This window comes from Balearica regulorum, chromosome 2 (genome assembly GCF_011004875.1).
Source record: "Balearica regulorum gibbericeps isolate bBalReg1 chromosome 2, bBalReg1.pri, whole genome shotgun sequence".
In the NCBI taxonomy this organism is placed as follows: domain Eukaryota; kingdom Metazoa; phylum Chordata; class Aves; order Gruiformes; family Gruidae; genus Balearica; species Balearica regulorum.
The window spans coordinates 115,778,541-115,801,297 of NC_046185.1; the positions used below are offsets into that span (position 1 = coordinate 115,778,541).

The following is a 22,757-nucleotide window of genomic DNA, read 5'->3' on the forward strand; positions in this document are numbered from 1 at the left end:
AGGAACTGAGGTTAGACTAACAGGTCTGTAGTTTCCTGGATCTTTCCTCACGCCCTTCTAATAAATTGGAATAACGTTGGATAGGTTCCAGGCAGTGGGGACCTCCCCAGACTTCCAAGACCTTTGTGATTGAGAGGGATCCTTCCGTAACATCCTCTAGCTGCTTCAGAACTCTGGGATAAATCCCATCAGGTCCCATGGACTTGTGGACATTCAGCTGATACAGCTGGTGCCTTACAATTTCAGTGTCCACAAATGGCAAGTCACCGCTCCCACAGTGAATGTTTTTCAGGTTCTCTACCTGTCCTGTGAGCCCTGCAGCTTGGTGAGGATGCAACAAGGTGTTTTTCTGAAATTCCTTAGTGTCGACGGGATTGGGCTTTTGCACTACGTGGGGAGAATGTTGAAGGAGAATGGATAATTTCTAATTACTCATTAAACTGATTATGAAAGAATAGATGTTGTACGAGGGTCTCTTACATATCTCGACTTAGCTGTGATTTTACTTGTCTTACAGGGAAAAATCCTGCTTAACCCTCATAGTCTTATTGAAGTGAATGAAATTCAGTGTGCAGGATTTAGTCCCTAGAGGTAAACTTAGAAAAGATTCAGTAGGTGAAGAAATCTGGTTTTGATTGCAAATTACATTACAAAAATAATAATTATTGATTATCTCTCCACCCTGCTTTCAAACAGTTATGCATATTTCTCTCATATCTCCCTAAAATTTCTTGAGCTGGATTATCGTTGCTGTAGCTTATATATGTAATATTTTAAATCCCTGGGAGTGACTGTTGTGGGACTCACAGAAACCTGTTGATACTGAAGAACAAAGCTGACGAAAACCAAAAGAAATGTTCTAGTCTTTCTCTGTGTTCATCATTCAGAAGATCCTGCAGCGTTAGTTTAGGGTATTAAAAATGTAATGATTAATGCAGTTTCTCTATAAGGTGAATTCCGATATGCTTTTAAGTTGGAAACCAGAAAATCTGTTTGGGACAGCTAAATCCAAGCAGACAAAGTAACACTGATTCTCTCTTGCTTTAATTTATTATATCCCAAGCGCTTTATGTATCTGTACCTCTATAGACTCTTTTTGTGAAGTGAGAAGATAAAAAGAGAGCTTCAGTTCTGGTCTTGCTTGTGTTTCTGTAATGCTTGCAATGGAGTGATTAAATCTTTTTTTTCTCTCTGTTTTTTCTTACAGCATCAAGCTTTTGGCTGTGCAGGAGCTGGTTGACAGAGAGGCGCTTGAAAAGGTATTTGAAAAATATAACACTGTCATAATACATTTAGCTCTTAAAGCCTTCTGTTAGTCAGGATTCCTAACTTTATAGAAAATCATGGACCATAAACCAGGAAATCTTTCTAGCTACACGGTACGTGAAGTCAGAGCAGCGATGTTTTGTCCAAGCTGACCACATGCTTTTGGTGTTTTCTGATTTTACAATGAACTTGGAGTAAGCAGTGCTTCTAGTCTGCCCATATTAGCTTTCCTGAAATTAGCCCCTTGCTAATAGCTAGGATAAGTAGATGATTTGAACTGACAGTGATGAATGTCTGAACTAGAAAGAGCCTCTGAGGTGCCGCTTTTAAGCATCCAGCTCAGGAGAATGGCAGAAGGTGGAAGAAATGCTAATTTAGTGATGAAGGGATCAAAGCAGCTAGCTACTCATCATCAGCCCTACCACCACCAGCTGAGTATATGGTGCATGTCAGTCTGAGCTCTTCTGGCTGCCTTGCAGAGGGATAGGCCTGCCTTTAAGCCTGGCCTTACGGAGAGCTGAGGGATGTGCTATCCATCAGCTGTCCTAGGGATTTGCAAACAGCCTGTACTCAGCTGCTTGGGGGGCAGAGAGGAGAAGCTGTGCAGAGCCAATGGCCTCCTGCTTCCAAGCAATGTGGTCCTCTTTAGAGGGCTCATCCCCCTGGTCCAGAGCCTAAAATCTCCCGTTGGTTTAGCCAAGGCACCAGTGCGTCAGCAGCCTGAGATCCCACCTGCGCAGCCGCAGCAAAACCAGCAGCCACAAAAGGCTGGAGGGTTTGTAAATAATAAAACCCGGTGTTGCTCTTCAGCCAAGGGTATTCCAAACGCAGCAGTACCCTGTAGATAATTTCCTTCTGCGTGAAGAACCAAATGTTTTATTTCTTATTGTTTTATGATTTTGCTGGCCTGGAAGGTAGGACTGGACTCCCAGTGCCCAAGCTGGGACTGGTGGGTTCCCTTCACTTTCTGCACCAGCTCCTTCATCTAGAAGACCAAGGAGCTAGTTGGGAGGCAGGGTGGAAATAGGAGAGACTTGGTAGGATTCAAAGAAAACAATTGGATTCAGAGCCCTGCTAGAAGAACTGTTGCCTTGTGGCGGGCATTGAGCTGCTGCTGACCCAAGCAGCCCCTCTGTACCTATGAACAACCTGGCAAGCCTCGGGGAGGAAGGAGAAAAACCTTCTCCTGCCTCAAGCACATCCTATCTGTGTGAAGGAGAAGGTCCTGCAGCACCGTGTTAAAGCCAGACAGCTGTGGCTACATCTGCTGGGTACTCTAGAAATACTGGTTGACGTGAAATCCAGCAGCAGTGTGTGCTTCAGCCTTGTGCTTTGCCACTGGAGATGCATTTCACAGAGGTCCTATGTACAACCCAGTTAATTCAGGAGAGATATCTCTTCATTGGCTTTGGTCAACTCAGATTTTGACCCGAAGAGGTGGATTTTGTTAAAAGGCAGCGACAGAAGACGAGACAGGTGATACTGTCGTTTTCTGCATGTGAAGAAGACACAGGTCTCAACTGCTCATTGTGCGAAACAGATTAATATTCACCAATTGTTGTTGTTTGCAGCAGTCAGCTTCCCTGGCACCTCGCACCCTGTCCGTTTCTCACCTTTCTGTGGCGCCTGCACCTCCCTTTGGCCCAGTGCCTCCTAAAACATGGCTTGGCAAGGGCGACTGACCTCAGCCTGGTGGGAATGGCTGTTTGAGGCATTGTTTGGAGCTCCGCAGGAAGCTCTTCAGAAAGGCTCAGCCTCAGAAAAATGATCTTTCTAAATTGAGCTCTCTGAATATTTGATATCTGCTTTCATACAATGCCAAGCTTAAAGAATTTAAAAGGCCAGTTTAGCCCTCTGGAAAATAACAGGGTGGAATTATGTAAGTTCAAAGAAATTTGCTGTCTTTATTTTTTAAATACAGGAGGGGGAAAAAAGTAGACTAGAACAAAATCCCTTGTCCTGCTTGCTTGCACAGAACACGTGCTGAGTTTTGTATTTGTAAATCATTATTTGTCTGCATTGTATTGCAGCAATACAGAATGTAGTTAAATGATAATATTTTAATATACATTGCAATATTGATTTTTCTGGGTTTTGAAGGGAAATTTTCTTTAAAACAGCTACGGATATGGTAATGTAAACGTGTTTTTCCTATAGGACACTTTCTAGTCTGTCATAGATGGTTTTGAACTTTCGTAATCTTTTTATTTCTAAATTTCAATGCTTAGCTTTGAAAGTGTTGTTATATATGTTTGATGTGTGGAAACCCAGAGTGAGTAGAAGCACGCTGGTGAACAGCAGTGTCCCCTGAAGAGACTTAGGGGCACACACTCGTGTGCGTGCTGCAGACTACCTCTGTTAAATCAAATCACATTGAAGTTAAGAGCATGTGTAGCACGTCTCTTGAGAACCAGGGCCTTGAGACAGTATCAGAAAATTACCTGGCACTGCAAAACACAGTTTACTGTCACCTTTTTGAAACGGGGTGACTGTCTGGGAGGCGAGGCACATGAAGCAGCAGGCTGTTGGAGCAGGCTGGGAGAACCTACTTGAACTGTTGGGGTCTTGAGAAGATGGCAACCCCCTGCGGGTATGTCGCAGAAAGCTTTGCCCTCGTGTAGTGGAGCGCTGCTTCCTTCAAAAGCTGCACGTCAGGCATTTAGTCACTGCTTACAGCAAAAGGGTTTAATGCCATTCTGACTATCTTAGATAGTTTATTATCTTTGAATGTTTTTCCCACCTTGGCCATTGAAAATGAATTGATCACACCATGAGAAGCTTTGTGTCATGCAAAAACGCTATGCATTTAATTTCCTAAACCCTAATGTTTTGGCAAATTTGACCAAAATGACCCTTTAAGCCAAAGATCTACCACACTTGGCTTTATTTATGCTTGCGGTTGCCGAGACAGAAGGGATCATTGGCAGGGTTTAATTACAGCTCATCCTGGCCTGGGACAAGCTTGCCTGACCCTTGGATGCTGCTCATCAGCTGGCTTGTTGCTCTGGGGTGCCATGGGTGCCTGTAAGCACTGCAGAAGACGGGTGCTGCTTGTGATGTTGGACCCCAGCACCACACTTCTGTCACCAAGAGTAATGGGAAAATATTAATTTATCTTGGTGAAACAGGACCAGGTCATGTAAGAAGAGTAAGAGTCTTTATCTGGAGAAAATTCTGGGTCAGAGACGGGCTTATTTGTGTTTGTTTTGGCGGTGGCCCATCAGACCCGTTCCAGCACATACTCCACGTGAACGGTCTCACCAGCAGCTTAAAACTAAGTGCATGCTTTACCTATATTTTGTCTTACCTTGAACCTTCAAATCGATCTGTTTGCTTCCCCCTACCTCCTTGCCCAGCTTGCCCCAGCTGCCGTGGGATTGCTTTGCTAGCATGCCTTTGCTTCAGAAGTGCTGCTGCTGCTTGCCAGGGGCAGTAAGGAATACGGATGGCGAGATGCTAAGGGAGAGCTTGTGGTTGTGACAGCCTCGTCCCCGCAAGGGTTCAAGGCCACTCAGGCTTTAGAAAGGAGTATCTCAGGCACGCAGGTTTGTTGGCGCTGTGTCCTGTATGAAGCAACTCTTCCTCTTCCAGAAGCGCAGCCCTGGGAGAGACCCCCCCAGGGACACTTTTGACCCAGCGTGTTTTTGAGTACTTGGTCTAATTTTGGGAAGTCCTTAATTGCAGATGAAGAATTCTACTTGGCAAGTGTTAATTGTATTTATTTGGGGAAGGGGAAGAAATAATTCTCCTGAGGAACATGCTGTTTTTATAGTTTAAAAATAAATCTGTTTGAGTAATTAGCAGATTGAACTGCCTAGCTAGGTGACATTTCACATTGGTTGCTGGTTTAGTGTTTAAATCCGTAGTCCTTTTCCATAGGCAACAAGTATGCCAAAACGATTGTTCTTATTGGTGCTTGATGCCAGTAGGATGTGCAGGAAGAGTAAGGAAAAATAAAAATATTCTTTGCATTCTGTCATATGTTCCCCCCTGCGCCTTTCAGGTGTTAACATGGGCTTTTGAACTCGTTTCTCCTTTAGAAGTAGGTTATTGAGGAAATTTAAATAATCTGTACAACAACATTATGTTTAGCAATCCCCTGACAGCTTTTTATAAGGTGAGCCTGCTTTGGGAACAAGCAACAGTAACCCATTAGTTTCCTACTTGTGTATTAATAAGCAAGTGCTGTTACTGTGAATGAGAAAGGAGTCTCCACTTGACTCCAAAGACAGAGCGGTTTGTTGGCTTCTCATCTAGGAAACACAAATCGTGTAACTCTGATCTGCAGTTTGTGGAAGTGGGGAATTCAACTGCAAAGTGATGATTATTCTACTTGAAGTTGGAAGTGACCTATCTAGACTGGCATGAGAGATGGGTGGGCTGAAGGATGGTGAGAGTTGGGGTGAGAACTGTGATTTTGTTCAGAGGTGATGTTCTTGAAGTTGTTGATATCTTGCAGCTTGAAAATCAGGATAATTAGCATAGGTTTCACTATCAAGGTCTGTCTGTGGCAGTGATGGCAAATTTATGCACTGTGAGCTACATCCAAGAGGTCAGAGAGAAGAACAAAGTAATTATTAGTAGGCTTACATTGTCTGTATGGGGATTTTCACCTTCACTGGAGAATTTTGGAGGTCACAAATCAAAAGGGATCAAAAGTCTTTTACCTGGTGCTGGGAAGTAGAGGTCCTGCAGCTGTGAAGCACAGAATACATTCACTAGGCACCAGGAGAGGCAGCGATGTAGCTTCTAGCCATGTTAGTACAGGAAGGGATCTCTTCTGTCTGCTGGCAAAACGTTACGTGGTCATCCACTGGGCATTTCTTGTGGTTGTGGACATGAAGAGTTGGGATGATAGCATGAGAAAACTCTGATCAGCCTTCTCCTCCACATAGATTGTCCCCCTACCCCCCATATGAAGAGTTATTTCTCTTTCCTTGAAGAGAACATCTTTATCCCATTGAATAAAACGGGAAGCATTTTATTAAACTGTAAGCAAGCAGTCCCTAGGATCTGTGCTCATTTTTTGAATTTTTCCACCTCCCTCAGCAGTACTCCCATGATGTGGAATCTGTTCCCTGGGTTTCCTCACCCGTAGGAAAAACCGGATGTCTACTTGGGAGATGTTCGCTAGATGCAACCCCTTCCTATCATGCAGAATTTTCATACTGTGCCTGAGGAATCAACGCACCACAACTGGGGTGACACTGAGGACGTAGCATTATTTCAGTAAAAGAATATTAACTTGCCTGTCATCAATCAGAAGCAGCTTTTGTCCAAGGGGAAATGACTAATGTTGCCCACTTTTACAGGGTAGGACCCAGGAGACAAGGACAAAGGGGAGTGCTTGTTTCTTTCTAGTTGCATCACTCCAATAGTGCAATTTCAGCTACAGTCAAAACCAGGTCTGTAAAATGCTGAGCTGCGCTGTGCATTCCCTGTTGTAGCCTTCTCCTTTCTATACAGAGCACGGAGGATTTTAACTAGAAATTTGCTTTTGTTTTCTTGATCCAGTGTACTGTTTCCTCCAGATATTATCTGAACTTAAAAAGTATGACGTCAATCGAGGTTCCAGAATTTCCAGTATGAAATGCATCTGCTGGAGATTTTTATTTATCTTTTGTCTGCTTTTGAGTAGATTGAGCCAGATCAGTGTTTAATCATGATTAAGCCCATTGTAATCTCTGTTCTTTATAAAATCCCTCTCGGAGCAGAGCAGGTTGTTTATTTGTGAAAGGTTATCCCTAGGAGCTTGTCGGCGTTTGAAAGAGAGGTGCTGTTTTCCATTTGCATGGGTAAGCATAGGCACATCGCTTCTTGCTTGTGTGGACGTAAATATGTTTGTGTGTGCGTTTGCTAGGGCAGTTGAAAGTGAGCTATAATATGTGTTGACGTGGAGCAGCTGGTCACCCAGGGCCGTTTGTCTGGCCCATCAGCATTTCCTCGGTTTAAGCACCAAGTGGCTGTTTGTGCAGTCAATGCTTGCTTGCAGGCAAACATTATTCCCTGTGCATAAGCTGGTACTGGCATGGGAGCTACCACCAATGTCTCCTGGAGGAAGAGCAGGGAAGGGCTGTTGACACCACCCCCCTCAGGGTGAGGATCTACCATTGCTGTCTGAGCTCTGCAGCTACTTGGGGTTGGACCACCTGGAATCTAGCTGTTGCCTGTGCAGCCAAAATACCCTGCACTGTTGCTGCTGCTGCTCAGTTGTTTTGGAGAGTGCAGTCATGCAGCAGTCTCAGAGAGGCAAGGAAGAATTGTGGTTATCCTTGATTTATGGAGACGTGCTGGAGTTACAAGGAAATCACGTGATTTTGGCAGTCACCTAAGATGACTAAGTCCGAATAGAGTTGGTAAGTGAACCTCAGTCTCCTGAGTCCCAGGGACTCTTCTAATGCCAAGACAGTCCTTCCTCTTTGGTGTGAATTGTTTCGATGTGTACCCCAGAAATGCAGTTGGTTCAGGACTGAGTCTTTGTGTGCCTGGTTTTTAAAGCCATAGTCCTCCTGTACAGTGTGAGTGAGCTCTTGTCTTGCAATCTGTCCTGTGCATTGGAAGCACAGGTTCTCATCTACTAGTACGTCTGGCTTCACTTCAGAGCTATGAATTAACAGAAGATTACAAGGCAATTGCCAATGAATGAATCAGTGGCTGTAAATGAGTTATATTTACTGCCTGTTCTTAGAACTGTCCTTTTCAGAAAGAGGTTGACCTCTTTGAAACTTAAGTACACTTGGATGTCCTCTAGAGTCAGATAAGGAAACAGCAGTCTCACTTTCAGTGAACAGGAAAAGGAGATGTAGACTTGGCCACTGACTCAGTTGGGACCTTTGATCAGCCTTGTCCAGCCCTGTTGCTGCCTTATTTTTCTGTTCCTCATTACCAGACAAGAGAGGTGGAATCATGCCTATTTCAGCCTTGGGACAGACTTCTGTATAATTCATCAGCTGTAGTAGGTCCTCCTGCCCTATTCCTTCAAAGCCACCATGGAGTCAATGATTGACTACTCAGAGTAAAAGGAGATTATTCCAAATCGTCCATCTGAGTTTATTTTAATTCTTTTTTTCACCTCATTCACTATTACCCTTTTGCTCTCCCACACACTTACTGTATTTCCCCCTCTCTCTTTCCCTTGCTTGTTTATCTGAGTGCAGGTAATACTCAGGGGTGCAAAGTCTTTCTTTCAGAGTCAAGAAATCTCAACGTGAAGGGAAGTACAGCTGTTACTAGGAAGGAACCATTTTTGGCTGAGTGGAGCTGGAAACAATGTTGACGCCATTTCTTACAATATGGGAGGCTTCTTATCCCATCCACTAAATTGACTTAGGAACCCTGCAGCCATACAGTAGTTGCCTCTGGCCTTTCACTTTTTTCCCTCCTTTCTGTCCTCTAGGAGGGATCGAGATGGCTAGAAGTTTAAGGAGATGTATCAGTGGACCTTATGGCTCTGGCCAGCTCCATGATGATTTCAGTAGCTCTCTGCAGGGAACCTATGACTACTTTGTCTTTCTAAGCCCCTCTACTGCAAAGTGTTGTCAAGTGGTCAGCAGCATTGGAAGCACAGGTTCTCATCTTCTAGTATGTCTGGCACCTTTGATCTTGCTTGGAATTTTTTTTTCCCTTAGTTGCATTGTCCATCTCTTTTCTGATGATCAGTGGACTTCAATAAAGAAAATGGTAGAAGACATGCAATACACATCGCTGGGAGCCATGGAGAATGCAGATTGCTCTTAAAATGCTGTCCTTTAGGAGGTGTCCTCTTCTTCCCTAGAGCATGACTGTGCCTCTCTGAGAAGTGCTGGTATGGAGATTGCTTGTTATACTAGCTTGGCATTCTTTTGTGCGGCCTCTAGTGCTATCCCTAGACAGAAGCCAAACTTATCCACTAGTAAAATTATTCTCTACGTTTCCAGAACAAGAAGAAACAGAAAATATGTGTTCACAAATGCTGGCATGTGTTTAAGTTTTGTTTGTGGGTGATACAAATAATAGGTGTCCTTAGTCCTTTTTTTCCTGACTTTCTTCTAGAAGATGGCAGAAGGCAAAGCAAGTTCACAGAACAGGACCAGTTCTGAATAGTCAGCAATTTTAGGGAAGGGTGGGTTTTTTTTTTTGCTTTTTAATAGATTGACATAACAGAAAGAGTGTTTTAAAATCAGCCCAAATAATGTTTTGGTAGTTTACGTGCATTAAGTAATGCATGTGCTCTCTATGGGGAGTCACAGTCCATTGCATCTGTTAGAGCAGAACTTTGGTCAGGGTTGGAGGACAGCCCTGTAGGCTCTGTGGAGGGTGTGCTAGTGGGTGAAGACAGAAAACTCATACAAACCTATAAATAAAGAGTATGCTATTTCAGAGAGGGATCAGTGTCAAATTGGGCTCTTTAAGGGCTAGAGGCGTGAAAAAAAATATAGATGCGTATGAGATTTTTTAAAAAAAAAGGTGAGATGACATGTCCTAATGCTAGCAGCCTGGAAGAGATCCTCCTAATAAGAAGCATCCAAAAAAAAAAAAAAGTGATGGAATAGGATACGAGACAGATTTAGATAACTTTACAGGAGGTGGCACAGTGTTCTGTACAGTGGTGTAATCAATGCCTGAAGAAAGAATAAATACTTGAGTCTGGCAATGGTTGTGAGTCATATTATATATTTTTCTCTTCCTTGTTTTTGTGTTCTTAGCATGGGAAAGAATGGTTGCTCTAAGCAGAGATGTAAATCAGTTGGGGAAAACAGTAATACTAACAGTAGGAAAGAAATGGATGAAAGCAAAATGCCCAGTGAATAACTATTTTTGATGCAAGGCTCTGTAGAGGTGGCCAGACTGTGACCTTGTAGTAATGAGGGCTGTGCCTTTTTCCTTGTGTCACAGCAATTTTCTTAACACATTGCTCTTACTCCTTCTCATACAGCATATCAGCACAGTCCCATCCGTCTTTACCGCTATGTATATGCCAGAAGTGCATAATTTAAAAACCAAAACCAAACCCAACCCAAAACCTACAAAAAGCCCTAACTCACTTGGTAACACCTCTGGAAATGACTACATTTTTATCATAGGAATGGAAAGAGACCTAGATATCTTACGTGCTTAAGCAGCTTTCCTTGATTAATAACATTCAAAACTCTGATTTCCCTGTTCCCTTTCAGTTTTGTTTGTTCTTCCTTTGTATTAGCACGTTTTTTCCCCTCCTCTTTTCCTCTGGCTGAAGGCAATGTGCAGGTCAGGAGATTCAGATCCCAGCAAATCGATATAGCTCACTGACTGGTTTTTTGGTTTGTTTTGTTTTTTAATTGGTGAACAAGAAACTATTTCTTAGCACTTCTGGGTCTCATGTTTCATAGGATGATTTTCTGTTTGCTTTCTGTATTAAGGGCAAGGTTCTGATAAACTGATTTTCACCTCATGTAGTCCCGGTGGTTACTGGGTGAGTAAGGTTGTTCTCACGGTGGTATGGTTTTACACCACGCCACAGAAATCGATTCCTGAGTTTCATGTTTCATGAGAAAATAATCAGCCATGGGATTAAACAAAAAAATTAAAATGAGAGGTCCCCAGGAAGCCACTGGCTCCTGGTTGTCCAGTGTCTTATATCTAGTCCAAATGAACATACAGCTTAGGTCTCCGAACATTTGCCATGCAGATGCGGTGGCCGTAATGTGTCAAAACGAAGTACGTGTGCTCTGGGTAAACGCACAATAGCTCACTCTGAGCAAGACCTGAATCCCTCTGTGTCGGTCACTGCTTGAAGCAGTAGCTGTAGTTACACGCTCAGAGTAGTATTTCTAAAATATCTGATGCGGCATTGCTGTAATAATTTCAATGATGCCTTTCCTAGGCATACATCTGTGTTCCCAGAGAGATATATTTCTGGTGGCAGAAGTGGCAGCAAAATGAAACTTGTCGTCTTCCTTTGGAAATAAAATGTTTGGAAATAATGAGTAGGGGAAAAATCTTGGAAAAGCACCTGCGTATTTACAGCAGACAACATAGTAGTAAATAATTCAGTCATGGGGAAGCTATGATTTTAGCACAGCTAACCAGCATTCAAAACTGTGATTTCTCTGTTCCCTTTCAGTTTTGTTTGTTCTTCCTTTGTATTAGCACATTTTTTTCCCCTTCTGTTTTCCTCTGGCTGAAGGCAATGTGCAGGTCAGGAGATGCAGATCCTGGCAAATCGATATAGCTCACTGCTCGGTTTGTGACAATGTAGTGAAAATGTTTGAACTCACCCACTCATCTCTGGTAAAAGCAGCTTGATGAAAAAGATAGCCTCATAATCATCAGGGCTTCTTTTTATTCTTCTTTATATCCCATCAGTTCCCTTAGCATGCCATTATTGCTGTTAATGGTTATACTGCCTACTTATGCAGAATAAAACACTCTCTTGAAAAGACTTCAAGAATAAATTGCAAAGATTTGTGACCATACTTGACAATCTCTTGAGCCTTAATTCCTGTATTATGTTTAAAAATAAAAAAAGTCCTTAAGGGTATGAAAAGAAGTCATCAGGAAATGTCTGCAAGAGGAATCTATCCCATGAAGCACGAGGAAAAAGCTCAGCTTATGAATGGAAGCATGAGAAGTGAAGAACCCACAAAACTTCTGTGTGGAGTCTGGCAAATATGGGTGCTCTTTTCCACAGGGAAAGGACAGCATACATTTCCACCAAGCATCTGTGAAGACAGCTTCCCATTAAATGGTAAACTGGCTGAAAGATGTTACCTATCCCATTTTGACAATAGGTAGTGGAGCATCCCATAATTCTTCAGTAGTGGCCCCCACGCTTAAAATATCTTACAGGAGTTATTGTATTGCCTCTTTCAGTTGTTGTTTTGCTGTTCTGCATCAAAGGTTTCCATGTCTTCATTTTGAAGATCTATAAAAAGACACTGTTTATATAAATAATCACTTTTGTTTAGGATGAAGGTAGGAGAACGTGACAGTGAATGATCTGCATTGTTGTCCTGGGAACACTATGATTAAAGGCGAGCAGGGAACTGGTTTTATGGGCTACAATCTGTTTTTTTAATCATATTTTCAAAGATAAAGAAAGTAATTTCCTCTTAGATATTACAAAGAATTAAGCAGTTGGGTGACTGTGGTGAGCTGTAATTCATCTGGGAGCGCAGTGTAGAAACTCACTGCTAAATTTTTCCAAAATAAGTACTCGAAAAGGAAAGCAAATAACTTGGGAGTGCACACTTAGGTTCCAACCACTCCCCAACTGATCCTGTAAAGCCTGACTTTAAAAAAAAAAAAAAAAATCTGATTTGATTCAAACAGGTTCATATATGGAAACAAATCATTACACTCTTTTGATAATTGAGATAATGTTAAGCTTATCAGCATAATTATTTCCTGCACATTCATGGAGCACAATGGGTGAGTAACACAGCAGTGGCAGGAGAGAGGCGCGTGTCCAGCTGGATTCACACCCACGGGACAGTTCAAAACAGGGCCAAGCTCCCGAAGGGGCTCAGATACCTGACATGGGAAACGATGCCTTCAGTTTGAAAAACTTTCCAATCCTGCCGAGCATTGTTTAGCTGCTACCTAACCCCAGGGGTGCCGAAATGAGGGGTCTTCTGATAGAATCACAGAATCATAGAATCTTAAGGTTGGAAAAGACCTCTAAGATCATCAAGTCCAAACTGTCAACACACCACCACCATGTCTACTAAACCATGTCCCAAAGTGCCACATCTAACACATTTTTTGAACACCTCCAGGGATGGGGGTGTTCCTCCATGGATGATGCTTTGCTTTCACGCTCCTCAGGTAAGCAGACACCCAGAATTACCCCCGTCTGAAGCAGGCAGAATGGACTTGGACAACTTAGTTTCTAGCCTATGTATAGTTGGGCTTGAAAAATGAGCCTTCCTCATCCTATATCCTCTGAGGAGCTCAGACCCAGAGGTTTCCTTTTTTTAAATGTTAAGCTTAGAAGCGGTCTTTGCAGGAAAACCAGGAATTTAGGTTGCCATGTGGCTGCCGGGTGGTGAGGCTGCAGTATGGTAAATGTTTGCTCTCCGGTCCATAGCGTGGTGCCTGGAGCACTCATTTAGGAGCTGAGTGAGAATCTGATCCTCAGAGGAAAATCCTTCCTCTCTGGGTGTCTGTCTGAATTACTGGGATGCTCTTTAAGAAGCAGAAGTAGCATATTTTCCAGGAAAAAAAATGAGCCCTGCTCAAGTTGATGAAAAAGCTATGGGTGCCTGCCTTCAGAGGGACCAGGACTTAGGACCCCGATGTGCATGCACTTTATCCCAACAAATGAGAGCGTATGTCCATAGTGTGCAAAGGTACATAGAGGTGATGACTGTGCCTATAGATGCTGTATTATTTCTGAAAAAAGACACTGGTCGAGGATTTGGCTCTGCTGAAGGGCTCTGCCTCGATTTCGCTGCTCGTGATGAGTTTATAGAGCTCTTTGAAGGATGTGTTAGATAATGTTTGTGAAGAACATGGAGGATGGCAAGGATTTATTCGGTCATCAGTCTGAGTGTTTTGGTTTAGCTTTAGGTAGAGCAAACCAGTATGTAAAGGATGGGAAGGTATTGCCCGACGTCTGGATGATCCGGTGCAAGAAGGACACGTTAGCGTGGCAGGAGGGGTGGATAAGCTTTCCAGGAGTAATTCTATGGATGCTGCACTTTCAGTAGATTGGTTCCTTATATTTTTTTTTAACATAGAATTTTTCTCCTAAACTTCATAATTTTTTTATTATTTCTTCAGCTTTAACTTCATTGTATAATTATGTACAATTATGTACAAGAGGAAGAAGTAGAAAACTTTTTCCAGTGCAAATGTATAGATATGGCTGAGAATGAAACTGATTCCCTGGGGGAGGGTTGTTCTCCTTTGAAAAGACTCATAATTATCTGTCTATCAGACCCCTATCTATCTGCCAAGTTTTATTTGCCTTTATGTAATATCAATACTTGAACAGCACAAGCAATAAATTTTATGCAATTTTTAATGAAGTCTTCCTAGAAGGGACTGGTTGAATGGGCATGTGAAAAATGTTATATCTTAACATAAGGCTACCCCCACTTTCCCTCATGTTATTTGTATGGTTCCTCTCAGTAGAGTTTATGAGTGCATCCCCCATGCCAGTGGATGCATCTATTTCTTGTGTGTGCATTTTTTGCAACCAGGAAAGGGATGCACTTGAGTGAAAGGCAAACAAGCAACGAAAGCCTGAGACAACACTGTTATCAGTGGGAAATGCGTCTTTAGCCATAATAACGTTTCCTTCCCTGCTGTTACATTTGGTTGTAGGAGAATCCAGGTGTAACTGAAAGGCTTGATGCTCCTCTGTGTCCCCTTCCGTTGTTGCTCCTCCGGTGGGAAGCGGATGTTGTTCAGCTGCTGAAGTGTGCTGAGCATCCTGGCCCTGCTGCGTCTTGCATCCCCTCTCGACTTGCCTTGCTCTGCCACATGTGGCTGCACCAGGACAACAGTCCTGAAGCCTTTGACCTTTCCTTACCCCTACCTCATTAACCAGTTAGTAGAATGCAACACCCACAAATCTCTCCACCCCCTAACTCTGCCTCTTCCTCCTCCTGAGTGTGTTCTAACAAAACACTCTTCTTTTTCTGGAGCATCGGTGTAAAATCAAGACGCTTTACTTGAAAACCGAAGGTGTTGATTTCAAGATCTCAGAAATATTTGCAACTTTTCTGCTCCTGGCTTTCTAGGTCAGGCTTCATTAGGGTGCACCAACTGTAGCCGTGTCCTGTACATGGTAGATTGGATTAGGATTACAGGTATTCGAGTCTGCTTTTTCAATTGGAAATCCAAGTACAGTCCGCTCAGATGAATAAAGAAAAGAAAGGATGATGTGCATTTAATTCCAGGAACATCATTTTTAGTTTATACAGTACCCAGTGTTAGAGCAGGGAAGGCATATATATACATATATATATATAAAATAAAAGGATGGATTAAAAAAGAGCAATGCCAGATGGTCTAATGAAGCCACTGTCAATTTTGTTATCTCTTCTATCAAAACCATATTAGATTATGTTTCAGGATGAGAGTTTCATTGGAGAGGGTTGGGGGGCTTCCCCTCAAGTGCCACTGCACAATTTACAAGGTGTACCTTAGAGCTCTCCTGTTCAGCCTTTCCTGAAGCACCAAGCCCATCAGTGGGAGATGTGCTGCAGCACAGAACAGCCCTTACCTTGGTGTTTTCCAGCCCATGACCTGCCAAGTCCTGCAGTCTATGAACTACTAAGAGGTACTTTTGAGGGACTGAGAGGTCCCTCAAAAGTAACTGGAAAGCAGACTTAAATTTTTGATGTGCAGGTACAGTTTTCTACTTCAAGATTTATGCGGGATCTACAATTTCAAAAAAAGGTGGTGAATTTTGACCTAATAATATAGTTTAACATCTCTTTTTTTTTTGCTGGTCAGGGTCTCCTTTTCAACTATTGCCAGCTCCCACACTCAAACTTCAAGTCTCTTTCACCATGATGTCAAATCTTTACTAATATGACACCTCAACATAGCTGAAATGATAAGGAATTGATAGAAGTTTCATATGCATCTCCAGTACTCATTAAAGCTGCTCCCTCTAGTGCCTGTTAAAAATAAAGGAACTCCTGGCCCTTTACAGCTTCTGCTCTGACTCCAGGTCTGAAATGAAAGTGTCTTTCAAAGAGGAATCACTGGCTAATAAGAAATGTGTAATTTATTAAACCCTAAGACATTGTTTTCCTGGATCATTTAGTTTCCTCAGGGTTTAGGAGTAGCGCACCCTCTTTTTGCGCAAAAGATGCTCACCTCCAGGGAGGTTGCTGGCTCAGTGTGGTCCCCAGTGCTGGTATTACAGGAGTAACACTTGACAGGCAAAAATGTTCAGCACAGAATGGTGTCATCGTCTGGAAAAGATGGCCCTGCTGTACCTGGTTTGGGACTGGCTGCACAAATAGCACCCCAAAAGAAAACGAAGATTAACCAGGGCATCCTGAACAAGAGGTGGTGAGATCTGCTCGTGGGCTACCACAGAGTGCTTGCTGGCAGGTCTCCTAGTGTGCAGAGTTACTGTACTGGAAGAGATTTAACTTAATGTACAAATTAGATGCTGTTGCTGGCAGCGCTTGGAGCGTCTTGGGGAGGCAGGTAGGTGTGTTAGGGAGTCTGTAACTCCCTTATGATCTCCAGCACATGCCAGCCCAGCATAGGTTCTTATCCCTGCTTCCAAATCAGTCCAGGACCCCTTGCCTTCCCCTCTCCAGTCCCTCCTCAAATGTGCATTTACCCAGCTTCTTCCAAGTGCCCTCCATTCTTTTCCAGTGTCAGTCATAAGCTCATTCCTGTACCTGTCTCTGCTTCCGGAGGGGCTGGGAGCAACAGGCACCGGGAGCAACAGGCACCGGCTCCTTATCAGGGTGGACAAAGAGCAATTATGTGTTGGGATCCTCCCTTCTTGGGGAAAATGACGTGTCGCTGATGAACAAAGGCAACAGGGCTGGTCCCAGTTCCTGGGGTGGTGGCCCTTCACAGATTCACAGATTGGCAGGGGTTGGAAGGGACCTCTAGAGATCATCTAGACCAACGCCCCTGCTAGAGCATGTTTACAAAGGATTGCATCCAGATGGGTTTTGAATATCTCCAGAGAAGGAGACTCCACAACGTCTCTGGGCAGCCTGTTCCAGTGCTTGATCACCCTCACAGTGAAGAAGTTTTTTTCTCATGTTCACATGGAACTTCCTGTGTTCCCGTTTGTGCCCATTGACCCTTGTCCTGTCACTGAGCACCACTGAGAAGAGTCTGGCCCCTTCATCTAGCCATCCACCCTTTAGATATTTACAAGCATTGATCAGATCCCCTCTCAGTCTTCTCTTCTCCAGGCTAAACAGACCCAGCTCTCTCAGCCTTTCCTCACATGAGAGATGCTCCAGTCCCCTAATCATCTTTGCAGCCCTCCGCTGGACTCTCTCCATCAGTTCCCTGTCTTTCTTGAACTGGGGTGCCCAGAACTGGACCCAATATTCCAGATGTGGCCTCACCAGGGCAAAGTAGAGGGGGAGGAGAACCTCCCTCAACCTGCTGACCACGCTCTTCTTAATGCACCCCAGGATACCATTGGCCTTCTTGGCCGTGAGGGCACATTGCTGGCTCATGGAGACTTTGTTGTCCACCTTGTTGGTGCCTGGCATGCCAAATGGGGGCAATGGGCAGGTACTTGGCACAAGGGGGTTGACCTCTCAGGAGCACGGGCTGCTCTTTTCCTAGAGCATGCCTGGAGCCTGGTGCTGCCATGTTCCTGCTCCACGAAAACCAGCACCTGGCTGCAAGAGAGACCGCGGCAGCATAGGTGTAATACAGGGCGTCCTTGTAAATAAGCCCCAGTGCCGTTGGCATTATGGTATGTGTGTGAGTTTTGACTTGGTATGTGTAGGATTTAATGAAGAAGCTGATTGAATTTCAGGAAACTTGCAGCCTGAAAGGCTCTAGAGAAAAACAAAACTAGAACTTTTTTCCTTAGGAGGATTTGGAAAAAAGAGAAAAAAAAAGAGAAAAAAAAAAAAAAAGAAAAAAAAAGAGGGGAAAAAAAAAGTTGTTCTGATTGACCGAGATTTTAATTTTGATTTTTCTTTACCACTTGAAAAACTGCTTCTCAAAGGGATTGGTGTAGCTCTTAGTTTTGCAAAGGAGAAAAGGCATTTTTTCGTTCCCTGTGTGGGCTAGGAGCTTGTCTGTATACTTTTACTGTATGAGGGAAAACAATGTTGTTTGACATGGGATTTTGTGGGCAGAACAACATAATTTGAGAAATGCTCTTCTCACTTCAGCAAAAACCCATGACCTAAGCAAGTATGCTGTCACAGCTTCAAAATCTGTGTGCCTGTAAGCCCTGGAAAATGGGCACAGATTGAAGTCAGCTGCTGTAGGCCAAGTTCTCCATTGCTGCAACCGTAACCAGAAGGGGCTGATGGCTTTTTTACTGAACAAACCGTGAAATCTTATTTGTCATCTTTTTGTTTGAGCAAAGTTAAGTCAAGGTCTTAAAAAAAATAGATCAGCTTGGAGGACACAAAATATTCAAACTAGTCGACTGCAGTTGCTCTTTTTAATGAAGTGATGGTTTCTGTAGGATTTATTCAGCCCTGTCATATATTTGGTGCTGGCTGGACTTTCTAGGCAGCTGCAGCCCAGAGATAAATTAACTCTTTTGTCGGGTTACAGTTGAACTCCTAATTTCAACAGGGTTTTTTTGCTGATTTAAGTTTTTTAGATGTTAGAAAACTCATTCACCAAATTCACCCTATTTAAATTCATCAGAATGACAGCAGGAATGAATAATTGTTGCTTGCGTGATTTATTGTGTTTATTAGGGTAGCACCTGGCAATCAGTTGAGAGCAGAGCTCTGTTCCCAGGCCATGCAAATACCCTACGTGCCTCCTCATTTAATAAATCAGCCCAGCCCTAGCGCTGCCTGAAGGTATATAACGGACAATAACACGATATGTTGATGCAGCATCTTGAATAAGAAGCCCCAGCCAATCTCTGCATTTCAGAAAACTGTTTGGAAAGGCGTGCCAAGCATTTTCAATTTGGTTGTGCAACCAACGTGATTCTCAGCCTTCCAAGGCAAAAAAGGGTTGCTGGGTAGCCTGTCTCTGAGAAGTCACTGCTTACAGCTTCAGCCTCCAGGATGCTGAACTCGCAAACAATGCAGCTAGTGAAAGAGCAGGGTTTGATTTTTATTTTTGAATCAAAAGGTAAAATAAACATGAGAATAGTTGTCCCATCATTTTGCTGATACCCACATAGGAAACGCTTCTATCCATGCAGTTTATCACTGTAGCTCTTCAAACTGTGTTTGGCATGTCCCCCTGCAAAGAGTCACCGTGTATGGGACGTTATTGTTTGCCTTGAAAATCCTTCTTCATTAAATTGCTGCTTGATTTGGAGGGACATTCTGGATATAAGATTTTATCTGAGGCTACTCACTGCATTTCAGCAGTTTCTCTAGTGTCAGATGTAACAAAATGATGTGCAAAGTCTCTCTTGCTCTTTTACAGCGATTACTTTTTACTAGCCCCTTTCCACACCGCCTGAGCTGCTGCGTGCCGGTCCTGCTGCACGGCCGGGCTCCTGCCTGAGTCTGCCTGGACCTGACATCAGCTTTGCAAGGGGCTGTAGCTCATCCTATTACACTTTATTTTGAAACTTCTGGCAAACAGTGTTCCGCATTGTCTGCATAAAGGGGTTTCACATTCCAGATTTTCGAGGGCATAGGGTTTTTTTGTTATTTTTTATATATTTTATATAAAATATTTTCTATTTTGTTATTATTATTTTTTATTTCAATCTCAAGATGTTACCCAGGTGGACTTGGGGGCTTCCCATGGTGTCCATAGTTATAGTATCCCTGATGTATTGCGCATTAGGACGCAGCCTCTATAGCTCTGACCGTGTGCTTGGACACGTAAAGGTGTCCAAGTGCTGTGGCCGTACAGCAGCGTCCAGGAAAACAACCTCCTCTGGGGAGCATCAGAAGGATCTGCTGTGTGTGTGTATGCAAGTGTGCAGCCCGTCCCTTCGTGCATGGGGAGTCTCGAGCATGTGTCCGTGGCATAAACTAAGAGGAGCCTTGACCCCAAAATGCCAGCTATTGAGCTTGGCCTACACCCTTGCTCTTGTGTTGTGCTGGTGGCCATGGTGTTGGAGTGGAGCCAGCCACGTTACGGGGGCTTCCTGCCCCCTGGGAGGATTCGGCAGCTGTTCGTGAAGCCCCTCGGCGGGGGTGGGATACGGTGCAGTAAGCATCATTGGAGGCAGCGCAGAGGAAACTCCTTTCCAGTCAAACAAGTAGCTTTGGAGGGAAAAAAAGAGTCTGAGGGTGAAACGTTCTACTCACAGCATTTGCACTGAGTTATTTTAATTTTTATTTATCTCCGAGTAATGTCCAGTTGGGGGGTGAGTCAGCCTGGGATGTGGCCCAGACCACCTCCTTTGCGAGCCTTCAGGGAGGGCAGAGAGCACAGCCAGTGCTCCACAGTGTCTCTTATCAATGCCTCGCTATATGCTTTATTTTGCAATTTTTTAAAGACCCTACAAAGCTGATTTTTTTTTTCCCCCCTTTTCCTCTCTCTCTAGTTTTGTATGGAGCTGAACCAGCCGACACTGCCAAACATCCGCAAGTGGAAGGGCCCTAGAGGATGTTGGAAGGGTGTTGTTTCCGAAAAACCCTCAGGCCAGCTACACAAGGTACATTAATCCCTAAGTCTGAACTTTGGCTTTGCTTTCCACCCCACCCCCCTCCCTGCTCTAACCAAGGACATATTTTGAATGTTTAAGGTAAAACATTTTGCCAATCTTTTTTGGCAAGTTTTGCATCTCTTGTTTTTTAAGCTGACTGTTCCTATAGCTTTCAATTCAACTGTGCGATTGATTTTTTTGAAAGAATTGTTTTCCTCAGCCTGTGGCACACATGTAAGGAGGAAGGCATGTGTGTTTGGGGGAGGTATGGTGCATAAAAGCAGTATAGAAATGTAGAAGAAAGGCTACACATTAGGACAAGGAACGAGTCCTTGGTTTTGCCCCTGGCAGGCTGCAATACTTCTGAATTTTTTGTGCTAGTCACCTGAGCTTGTTCCCTAGCGCAGCACGGGCTGGCATTTGGAAGGATTCCCCGGATTCCTAGCTTTCGAGTGAAGACCCGGCAGAGGGGCTGCGCAGCCTGCTGCCATCCTCATCTGGAAGAGGAGCTTATCTCCCACGTTCCCCAAAGTGCTCTGCATGGGTGTTTAAAATGCTGTGGACTCCATTTGACATCTGCACCGTGCTGCACTGTGCTTTTTCCTGCAGCATCTTCTGCCGTGGGAATATATATATATATATATATATATGTGTACTGCAGTGAGGTACTAATTTATAAGGTGGTGACAGCTGCACCTGCTACCCTTGACAATATTCAAGGTATAGCTACGTTAGCCTGGACGCCACTAATGGTGCCCAAAAGCAGTCTCTCCCAAGGGAAATTTCTCTTTTTTTTTTCCCCTTTAAAGGACCTACTGAGTTTTCAGATCAAGGTCCTTCTCGGACTCGAGCCTGTTGTTGCTGATCGGGATCATTGTCATGATGCAGTTATTGCAGCACAGATGTTTCTGTGGGGTAGAAGCAGGCACCGAGACCTGTCATGTAACGAATGGTGCCCAGCAGTGCACAGGGCTGTCTTCATCTTTTCTGAACACTGTCATTATTAAATATGTGGCTGCAGTTGTATCCCATACTCACGCTGCTTAGAATCCACATTTCCTTAATTTGGCTTTTCCAAATTAGGTTGCATCACTGTTCACTGTTTTTGGACTGATGTTTTGGGAAGTGCACCTCCTTTTTTATTGCCCTTCTGAGTAAAACCCAAGATTGAGAAAGAAACCTAAACACCACCTGAGCAGCACAAGGATTGGACTCTAGCTATCACTAGAAAGACACGGAGGGTCTGAATGTATCCAGGGTTTAATACAATTCACACTTAATTCCGGTGCAGAGTGCAAATCCCCTTCAGGACATTTTTTATTCCTGGCTGGCATTTTCCTTTGGGATCTCTTGTTAGGCCAGATCATTAAAACACTGAATTTAAAAAATCGTGCAAAGTTGTCAAAGTTGTTTCGTCCGCTTTTTCTTTCATTGCAACAATTATTAATAATTGTCTCAGAGTTTCTATGTTAAATCCAGAATCTTTAGTCAGTTCTTTCTTGAGCTGTATTTCCAAAGGTAACAAAGTTTTGCCTGTTGGCTGAGTAAATAAAAATCATCATCTAGTTGTTTTACTGGTAGGGATGTAAGGATGAACAGTTCCCAAAATTATGGGAGAAGTCTGTGGCCAAGCTAAGAATAGAAATGTTACCTCCTGACTCTTCCTTTTAGCTGCTTTAACAGAAACCTGACTGTGCTGGAGAACCCTCCACAAAACCAAAAAGTCTCTTCTGCCCCTTGGGTTAGTTAATGAGTCCATCAGGTTTGAACACAAATGCAATACAATGAAGTAAAACAGTGTGACCCTGAGTATATTGCGTCTTCGGCGCAAGCTGATCTCAGGACGCTTTACAGGGCTAAATAATGCAAAGTGGTGGATGGTGCTTCAAGCTCGTGCTCCCACACGTCCCAGGCATTTGGCCTTCAACCAAGCAATGACTTTTGACCACCATGTTGATGTGAAATCTGGAGCCAGGAAATAGCGAACAGTTGTTGACAGCAGTTCTATTCTTCCACATCTTTTCCTTTAGCAGTTTTCAGTCCTTAGACTTCTGCCTAGTGGAATAATTTTGTCAGTATTTTAAAGGTGAGTTATCTAAAAGAGCTACCAAAGGATTTAAGCCAAACTTAATACTTTCAAAGCTCACAGGAAGTCAGCAGAGCAGGTAACACTTTTCTATTGCAGCTGAAATGGAAGAAACTTCCTTGTAATGGATTTAACTATGATTCACTAAGGGAGGTGGGTTTGAATGATACCAAGGAAAATGGT

At 43.5% G+C, this 22,757-nt stretch overlaps 1 protein-coding gene across 1 annotated transcript in view; it reads left to right on the forward strand.

The window, feature by feature from the left end:
* Window positions 1-22,757, forward strand: part of EEPD1 (endonuclease/exonuclease/phosphatase family domain containing 1) — a 66,343-nt gene that overhangs the window by 34,649 nt on the left and 8,937 nt on the right. The window contains exons 2-3 of the mRNA XM_075745444.1: window positions 1,208-1,259; window positions 20,387-20,497. Coding sequence (XP_075601559.1) covers window positions 1,208-1,259; window positions 20,387-20,497 — 163 coding nt within the window. The remainder of the gene's footprint in view (window positions 1-1,207; window positions 1,260-20,386; window positions 20,498-22,757) is intronic.